Source organism: Mesoplodon mirus (assembly GCF_964341445.2).
Source record: "Mesoplodon mirus genome assembly, chromosome: 7".
Lineage (NCBI taxonomy): Eukaryota > Metazoa > Chordata > Mammalia > Artiodactyla > Ziphiidae > Mesoplodon > Mesoplodon mirus.
In genome coordinates, this window is record NC_138983.1 from 118884684 (window position 1) to 118895085 (window position 10402).

At 38.1% G+C, this 10402-nt stretch overlaps 1 protein-coding gene across 2 annotated transcripts in view; it reads left to right on the forward strand.

The window, feature by feature from the left end:
- The window catches only part of ZC3H12C (zinc finger CCCH-type containing 12C), a 69590-nt gene extending 59460 nt beyond the window's left edge, over positions 1–10130 (forward strand). For both annotated transcript variants that reach the window (XM_082628500.1, XM_082628501.1), the window contains exons 5-6: positions 2103–2209; positions 2850–10130. In XM_082628500.1, the coding sequence (XP_082484626.1) occupies positions 2103–2209; positions 2850–4246 (1504 nt within the window). In that variant the 3' untranslated portion in view covers positions 4247–10130. The remainder of the gene's footprint in view (positions 1–2102; positions 2210–2849) is intronic.
- Positions 10131–10402: the final 272 nt, after the last annotated feature.

Genomic DNA, 10402 nt, shown 5'->3' on the forward strand with positions numbered 1-10402 from the left:
CAACTTAGAGCATTGAGAGCTTACTTCAATATACGATTTTTTAAATATATGATTTTTTAAAATTTAAAGCAGTATAAGGCTAGTCATGATTAAGTTGATGAATGGACAGGTGACATGAACAAGATTGTCTCCTGAGAAATAAGTACCCAAGGATCAGTGCACCCACCCAGTTCAAACCCATGTTGTCCAAGGGTCAACTGTATTTACAAATATATGGGAAAAGCTCACCTGTTGATCATCAAAAATGCAAACTAAATCTACAAAGAGCATATTTTTTCACCCATTTAATTCACAAAATTAAAAAACATTTTTGCATATGCCTTATGCCATTAAGAATAAAGTTTGGCATGGTTTAGCAGAAGTCTTAAAAATACCCTCTCAAGCCAATAATCTCATTTCTTAGAGTATATAATGAGGAAAAAAGTAAGCCCAAATATGTTCATTTCTGTATATTTATAATTGCAAGACTTCAAAGGCAACTAAAGGTACTATAGAGAAGACAATTAAATTGCAATACATCTCCTAGTGGAATATTATTCAGCTATTCAGAATTATGATTATGAAAGCTGTTAAGAAACATGGAAAAATATTTATGTTAAAAAGACAAAGCATAAAATTACATCTGTGTTTGTAAAGTGATATGTACATATAGGAAAATGACTAAAATGCAACACGTAACTGGAAAATAATTGTGTTAAGATTGTAGGATTGAGTGATTTTGTCTTCTATTTTTAAACTTTTCGGGTTGCCATATTGTTTTTATAATAATCTTAAACATCATAGTTGCTAAGTGTTATTACTCAGGCATGTTGACACTCCCTTAAGAGTTCAAACATTATTCACATTTTGTGGGTAAACACTTGGTTTATTTCATGTTCAAACAGTGACATAACTAGTAGTCAAACTCTGCAATCATAACCTTGTTACAGTATTCATGCCATGAATTCTTGCTTCCATTGGACAATCAATCCAAAATAATAAGTTTATTTCCTTAAGATTTTTTTCTATCTCAGCTGAGAAGTACCTTATTATGGGGGAAGAGAATGAATGTGGAATTAGACAAGTTAAATCTTGGCTAGGCCATGTGAACAGAGATAAAAATACTCAATTCATCTAAGCCTAGATTAGAAAAGTGTATTCATCTGTAACGTGGAACTAACACTTCAAGGGAATATTGTGAGGATGAGATGTAGTGATGTGTGCAGGGTGTCCGATATGTACTAGGTGTTTGGGTAGTTTCAGTCTACTGTTCCTCTCTCCCACCTCTCCCTTCTGTCCCTCAGCTGCTCCTCCTGGTGCCCACCTGCCTCATATTTCTTCACAAGATGAATGTTCATAAAACTTCTCCTAAAATGTCATTGTAGTCATTTTCTAAAGTCCTCACAAAATCCCAAGACTAAGAAAAGGAAGAATTAATTAGAACATGGTAGGCTCAAAACTTACTTGAATTAAAACAAATACAGGTTCAGCTTGAAACATTTTAATTTTGTTTTCATTAAGAAAAGAAAACTTCCTGTACTGTTTTTTTTTATCCTATAAATGTTTTATTTTTTTTAATTTATTCATTTATATTTGGCTGCGTTGGGTCTTCGTTGCTGCGTGCAGGTTTTCTCTAGTTGCGGCGAGCTGGGGCTACTCTTCGTTGCGGTGCGCAGGCTTCTCTGCGCACAGGCTTTCTCTAGTTGCGGCGAGCGGGAGCTACTCTTTGTTGTGGTGCGCAGGCTTCTCACTGCGGTGGCTTCTCTTGTTGTGGAGCATGGGCTTTAGGCACGCGGGCTTCAGCAGTTGTGGCACGCAGGCTCAGTAGTTTTGGCTCACAGGCTCTAGAGCACAGGCTCAATAGTTGTGGTGCATGGGCTTAGTTGCTCCGCGGCATGTGGGATCTTCCCGGACCAGGGCTCGAACCCGTGTCCCCTGCATTGGCAGGCAGATTCTTATCCACTGCGCCACCAGGGAAGTCCCTATCCTATAAATGTTGAATCAAAATACTTGGATTAAAATTTCAAAAATATACCTTGGGGTGAATAATCTTTACACTCTGTCTTTAGAATTAAATTGTCAGCCTCCTACTTAGGTATAATTCTGTATTATATCCATGACAGGTTCATGCCCCCAGATGACCCTCTTGGCAGACATGGCCCAAGCCTGGATAATTTTCTGAGGAAGAAACCTATTGTTCCTGAACACAAAAAGCAGCCTTGTCCATATGGTAACTTTCTTTATGAGTATTTAATATATGCCTTTAGAACACAATATGTTGTTAAACTTTTGCTATTAAAAATAAATTTTGGATGGCATATAGTATGTGGTTCTTTTGAGTGTAATTAAATTTAAGAAAAAGTCTATGTGAAAAAAATTATTATTTTTACCTAGCTGGGGTCAACGCATATGCATTTCCCTGAATTAAAACATGGTTTTGATTAACTCTACATGAAGTAAATTTTCAGGTAGGTAAAAATTTGGAGTTCTTGCATCTAGCTACACATCAGATTAGCTTGGTCTTGTCACATCACGGCAGTACATTGTGTTCTGCAAAACAGAATGTCCTACCTGATTGCAGAGTCACAGTGGAAGAGAAGAGGCAGGTAGGGATTAAGGACACGGGGTATTAACCAGGCCTCTGGAGGTGATTGTTACTCATCCAGCCAGCTTTCTTATTGCTCTTGATAGTGCCAACGGGATAAGACTGAAAGGCGGCATTTCTCAGAAACAAGTAGCAGAGTAGCAGTGAGCACAGCTCTCATTTCTGCCCTTGTTTCTTCTTCACGTTAAAAGAGCAGTGCCGCACTGGGTGTCAGGGGTCTGGTGGAATGAATGGCCCTTTGCCTAACTGATTTTACTCTTCACAGGAAAGAAGTGTACCTATGGACACAAGTGCAAATATTATCATCCAGAAAGGGGCAGTCAGCCTCAGCGGTCAGTGGCTGATGAACTGCGTGCCATGTCTAGAAACACAGCAGCCAAAACTGCAAATGAAGGAGGACTGGTGAAAAGCAACAGTGTCCCCTGCAGCACTAAAGCCGACAGCACTTCCGATGTCAAGCGAGGTGCTCCAAAGAGGCAATCGGATCCAAGCATAAGGACTCAAGTCTACCAAGACCTAGAGGAAAAGCTTCCCACCAAAAACAAACTGGAAACCAGGTCTGTACCTTCCTTAGTTAGTATACCGGCTACTTCTACCGCAAAACCCCAAAGCACTACATCTTTAAGCAATGGCCTTCCATCTGGAGTTCATTTCCCACCTCAGGATCAAAGACCACAGGGACAATATCCTCCAATGTTGATGGCAACCAAAAATCATGGAACGCCAATGCCTTATGAACAGTATCCAAAATGTGACTCACCTGTCGACATTGGATATTATTCCATGTTGAATGCATATTCAAATCTGAGTATCTCAGGCCCACGAAGTCCTGAAAGGCGTTTCTCCTTAGACACAGACTATAGGATAAGCTCTGTCGCCTCTGACTGCAGCAGTGAAGGGAGCATGAGCTGCGGGAGCAGTGACTCATATGTGGGGTACAGTGACCGCTCCTACGTCAGTTCTCCTGACCCACAGCTGGAGGAGAATCTGAAGTGTCAACACATGCACCCTCACAGCCGCCTTAATTCTCAGCCCTTCCTGCAGAATTTCCACGACCCCTTAACCAGAGTGCAGAGTTACAGTCACGAAGAACCAAAGTACCATCACAAACCTCCCCTCCCACACCTGGCCGTGCACCTGCAGCACCCCGCCGTGGGGGCCCGGTCCAGCTATCCTGGCGATTACCTGTCTCCTCCGAGTTCAGCACACTCGAAGGCACCACACCTGGGGCGGTCCTTGGTGGCCACGAGAATAGACAGCATTTCTGACTCTCGGCTGTATGACAGTTCTCCTTCCAGACAAAGAAAGCCTTACGCCCGCCAGGAAGGGCTGGGAAGCTGGGATAGGCAGAGCTACGGGATCGATGTGTACAGCTACCGGCAGACTTATTCTTTGCCTGATACCTCCACGCAGCCGTGTTATGAGCAGTTCACCTTCCAGAGCCTCCCTGAGCAGCCGGAGCCCACCTGGCGCGTCCCGTACTGCGGGGTGCCACAAGACCCCCCCAGGTACCAAGACAGCCGAGAAAAGATTTATATCAACTTGTGCAACATCTTCCCACCTGACCTTGTGAGAATTGTCATGAAGAGGAACCCTCACATGACAGATGCCCAGCAGCTGGCTGCAGCCATTTTAGTGGAGAAATCACAGCTGGGTTATTGAAAGATGATGCATCTTTGTGGTGTTCAGTAGTTTTTTTGTTCAGCTCAAATGCTGAGGGAGGTTTGCTACAATAGCACATGTGATCTCCTTCTCAGCAAGGAGGTTATATAGTATCCATTTATGTGAAATACTGTATCATGGAATCTGTATGTATAGCCCCACATAGTGGAAGTATCACGGGATTGCTTTACATTCAAACTTTTTTTTAATATTTCCTTTTTAAAGCTATATCCTTGGCTGGAAGTTTTTCCAGTTTGATTTATTAGATGTATCTGTGATCTTTGATATTAATCTTTGGTGCATCAGGGGTTTATATGCAGCACTTTTTATCCTTGTTTCATGTTTTATTAACTTGGTGTTTCTCTATCAATTGCAAGCAATTACAATACCTTCAGAATGTTGAACATTTGAATAGACCTAGCAAACTATTTTTTCAAGCCAAGCATAATTGGAATCTTTTACAGCTTTTTAAGTTATTTTTATTTGGGGAAAGTGGGTTTCTTTGTGCTATAATCATTATTTATAGAAACAAAGATATACTACAGCACTGACTTTATATTTTAAACAAAATGAAAGTTACCAGTTTATGTTGAAATGGGTAACAGTATATATTAGAATGATTTACAGTATGGCACTTTTCGTTGTTTTATTTTCGTTTGGATTTTTTGTGTTAAGTAATTTGTTAATTTAATACGGTTGATTTAAAGGAAAGCAGATGCAATCAATGGAAAAATCGTTTCCATTTTTTTTTTATAAAAAAGGCAAAAGCCATCAACTGTTACAGTTTAGAGCTTTGTTATCCAGCTATGATGTGCTTCTGGACAGTAGAAATGGAATTGAATTCCTAGACTTCCATTAACCTGTATTTTTTCATGTGTTTGTCTTTTTGTTTGGGGGCACAACAATACTGGATAAAATAACCCTTTTGCAGTACTTGCCTGTTTTTAATGAATCTAATTATTCTCAATGCAACTTTTATATTTAATATACCCTTTAGCTTTCCTGCTATTTATCAAGGCTGGCCTGAGGTGGTTTTATGTGTTGAGGATATGCAACATTTATTGACACTGCACTATAGAAATGGTGATGCAGGAGTTGTAAATGGTAACTTAAAATTTTTGTAAGATACTGTATATTTTCCATTTTCCTGAAGGTAGTTTTTTTTGGGGGGGGGCCTGTTATATTATTAAGGCCAGATTCTTGCCACAAATAGTGTAGTTTTAGATACAGACTAAAGTCTGTTCTCGTATTAGTAAGGGATATTTCTGGTTTCAAAGTCATGGGTTTTGCTGAGCGTGGATTCCTTTCTGTCGCTGGTTAGAAGAGAGATGATGCAATCAGTGGCAGACACTTGTGTGACTGACACGACTTCACCGCTGCCTCCAGTTTTTGAATTTTACTTAGTGTAACAGACGCATTCCGATCTGTTTCTGGAGTGTGCCTAGGTGCCCTGGTTATCCTTAGTATTCTACCTGCTACAGTTTGAAGTAAAGCCCTGAAAAACCAGAAATTACCTTTTACTGTTGATACAAATTGTATCTTTTTAACTATAAGAACTATTTTGATTTGTAGATCTAGTTAAAACACAGATGTGTAACTATGGTTAGACTTTTGGGCAACATTTTATCCCTTATTTAAATACAAATTTTTAAAGTAAAATTGAGGTCTAGAATAGGGTAGAAAATAAAAACAATTTAGGTGAATAAAAGTGTCTGTCTTAGTTTTATATATTAAAATATATTAAATGAATTTATTGGCATTTTCTTTCTCCTAAAACTTATCTAGCGTGAACTTAACTTAAAATAAAGGTAAAATGCTGCCTGAAAATAACGTCCAAGCACCTTTGACTAGGACAACATTTTCACTACTCTTGTGACACTGTGTGTTGCATGAAGTAGGATTTGGGTTACAGTAAATGCTTCTAAAAGGCATTGTGCATATTGACATATCCAATAATCTGAACCATGTTCAGCAAACCTAATTCAGGAAAGTGGGGTTCACAGTCGCTGCTGCCGCCTGCTAGGTGAGGTGCCCCTCGCTGCGCCCGCAGAGGATACGGGCACGGCCGCGTGGACCCGCCGAGGCGTCCTCTGAGCGACCTGCTCACTTGTGAAATCGTTCTCCTGATTTTGTCGGTCACTCTCTGTAACAAGTTTAATGTAGATGCTAACCCAGTGCCAAAAGTAGAGTTACAAACGTGGAGTACCTTTCATCTCAGTCTTACTCTAAGCTTGCTTTTTTTTTTTTTAGTATGAAATCATTTTTAAATTGTACAAGTAGGTTTTGCTTCCATTTTCTTAATTTTTGCATTTGAATTATTTGAAGATTCTGCCAAATTTTATGAAATTTCTTTAAATGAGGTCTTCGGTGAAATGTGTAACACACCCTTTAATTTGACCTCCTAATGTCTGTAGCTAACTATCTCTCATTGCTTCCCGGATTTTAGACTATGGAAAAACAGTGGGGCTTACCGCCCCATGGCCTGACGTGAATAGCTCTGAATAGCCACGCTGAAATCCTGCAGTGTAGTTGACTGTGAGTTAAGAAATAGTTTTCTTATGTCAACAGGCAATTTGTCCCACCCCACCCGCGCTTTTTTTTTTTTTTTTTTTCTTCGAAGCACCGATGTTGCTTTCAGAGCTTAAGAATGAGGTATTTGGCTGACTTTAGATGCAGCAATTTCTTAATTATCTAAAGCAATAAGTAAAAGGATCCATCATTAATTAAATTCAGAGCTGATCCCAAAACTTCATTTTAGCCAAAACTTTCACCTTAATCGTATCTTCAGACTTGCTAACAAATAACCGGAGAGAGGTATGTTAGTAAGTAGTAGAACTGCCAGAAGTGGTCAACTGATAGAAGAGGAGGATTCAGATTGGAATATTCTGCCCCTGAATAATTGACAGTTGACTGTTTTACACAGTAACTAGCCGGTTTGTTGTCTCTGTGTCTTAGTACAGAGGGAGTAGTACCCAACTGGCCAAATTCTGGCCCTTAGTATTTCCTCCTTTCTTGCATGTGACACCTAAGTTTTCAATCTCCTTTTTGTGATCACTGTATCCTCATAGAGTTTGTCATTGACCTAAACATTTGAAAGAAATGCACACCAGTATAAAATATTTGATACTGGGAGAAACTTGAACTTTGTGCTTTTATGAAAATTCATTTATGAGAATGTGTAACATAACTAAAAAGAGTGTTTATATATATATATATATATACACATACATGCATACATATTTGTTAAGAAGTATTAAAAATGGGAGAATGTTATGCTTTTGATGGCTAAGTTTTCCTTAATTGAACTGTTTCTTTGAGTTATGGACAACCAAGTCTGGAGTCTGGATGACCAATGATAAGATTTAGAACCACTTGAATGGAAAGCAACTCTTTACTGGCTTTATTCTTGGTATTTTTAAAGAATTATTTTGATAATTTTAATAGAATGTGTAATTTTAAAACACACAAAAAATCTTAAAGTAGTATTGCTTATACAGATTATTTAACATGTCTTTTATGGACGTATCTATATGTATATAGACAGTAATATATTTATAAAGCAAATACTCTATGTCGTAGTCATTAGTTTGTAATAGGTGGGAAGATGGCCCTGGATATGTTTGTGTGTGTTTTGAAAACTCTTGAGCTGTTTTTCCCCTGACTTAATGGCATATACCCTAAGGGATATTTGGGTTTTATTATTCTTTTTGCTATTCAACTTCCTTATTCAAGATAAAATAAGATGTACAGTTTCCCGGCCATTCTGTTAGATGTGGCTTATCCATTTTATTATCCTCCAACCCCTGGAAAATTCCTGAGTGACCTGGAATCAAACAGGTTATGGCCAGAGAGATCAGTTATGTTCCAAATATGTTAAACACGGGAACTCAGCTGGGATGTTGAGCTTCTTTGGTATACACCAACAAATAAAATGAAGTATAAAATACATGAACTACACACGTGCATTTGAAGAGAAAGCAGAGTGTTCATAAGAGTAGAGAAACATATGCATTATTTTAGATTGCTGGGAAACCCCCTAGGGCAAGGGTTGACAAACTTTTTCTGTAAAGGGTGGGATAGTAAATAATCCAGGGCTTTGAGAATCATATGGTCTCTATAAACCACTCACCTCTGCCCTTACGGTGTAAAAGCAGCCACAGAAAATATGTAAGTGAACGGGTGTGGCTGTATGCCAATGAAACTTTATTTTACAGAAAGGGGAAGCAGGCCCGATTTGGTCTGTGGGCCATAGTTTGCTGATTCCTGCCCTAGAGGGAGAAGAACAGGCATGTTAAGCAGTAAATCCTGATCTATGTTAACGTAAGAAATAATAATTATATTTTAGTTGGCATTCAAAGAAAATCCGTTATTGATGGCCTTCGAAAGATTTGTGAGACAGTCACATATGAAAGCATCTTAATCCACTTGTGTTTTTTTGCCTGGTCACACCCATTATTTATTAGAGATATTTCTTGTGTTTAACCACCCCGAAAAAGCATTGTGTAAAAAGAAGTTTTAATAATTATTTTTCATGAACTTTCTATTTCTACTGATAAATGGGAATCCTTACCTGCCTTTTGTTTTTTTAAGGGCCTAATGGACCAAAAATTCTGTTGTGTTTTGAAAATTAGCATATAATTAGCCATAAAATATTGTAAAGACTGCAGTTACATTTTTCTGCTAGTTTTTGATTTCTAAAAAATGACAGATCTGCCCTTCTTTAAAAATGGTTTTAAAGAAGATCAATATATTGTAAGTTTACATACTGTAACTTTATTCTGTAAAATTAAAAATTGTGACTAGTGTAATTGTGAGTGCACTTGCTGTATTGTGACTTTATAGGAAACAAGGTGTATCCCTGCTTTCTCTGTCCAAACCTTTAGTATAGATTTTTTTAAGACACTTTAGGACTGTCCTTGGTGAATGATATTCTTAACATGATCCCGTGTGATTTTAAATTCATTGGAGTACACACCACTGAGCATGTTCATTCACAGTGCTTCACAAATTGTTTAACATCGTAATATCATTTCTGCTGGAACAGTAAAGTTTTGAACGTTGCCATCCACTTAAGTAATTATACTTTCTTTTTAGGATTGGAATATAACTCTAGCTTTTAACAGGTGTTTACTGTTTTAAATGGTTAATTTTTTTTTCTTTAATGCCCTCTGTTCACCTGCTTTTTGCTTCTGTTATAATAACACTTTCGTGTGTTGGAAGCGGCTTTTTCCCTAAGGTCTTTAGTCTTTTGGATTTAAAAACAATTTAAGGTTTTGACCACTTGACAATTTGGCAGTAAAAAAAGAAAAAAAAAGAAAAGTCTGTGCGTGTTTCAATTCAATTTTATAGAATGTGTAAAATTTTTTAAACCATGTACCCAATTTTCTTTCCAGATATCTCAGGTGAATAACAAGTTATTCATTAAAGCTTTTGACCCCTTTCTTGAAGCAGCTTGTGCCTCAAGGGAAAAAGACATTGAAGAGCAATGGTTTGTTTTTATAAAGAATATGTTTTAGATTTCCTTCAGTTTTTGGAAATTATAAACGTCCCAGCTAATACACTCATCCACATGCACACTTCCACAGAGATGTGGACACGGCATTGCCAGTGAACCCAGTTACTGATTTTATCTTTTCCTTCTAGGTGTTCTCCTTCCAAGCCAGAGTTATTTGCTGAGTGTAGAAGTTCCAATTTGATCCTTCAAACTTTTCTTATAAGAAAATAAGTCAAAGAATATGTTTAGAGCAACCGTCTGATAAACTGATGTGATTCTATTTATCCTATGCCTGTTCTGTGTGTTTGTGTAATGGGATTTTTACAGCTCCAAAAAGCAGTATTTTAGACCTATTGGGAATCCGAATCAAAACAGCTATGTGATTCTGCCACTGAGAAAAAACATTAAAAAATTTGTTTTTCTTATGGTGGTTTGTTTTTGTTTCATGAAAAATTGGACATGCAACGGCACAGACACCACATAAGTAAAAGCGTCCTTCCCTAGTCCCACGGCCTCCCTGCGTTCAGTGGCTAGTGACACAGGCATCCTCTGTAGGACAAGCACACGTTCAGTATCAGTGGTTATGTTAGAACCATAATGAATTCATATGAAAATCAAAATTAAATGCCAAAGACAACTAGTCCTACCTTACGGTTCTAATC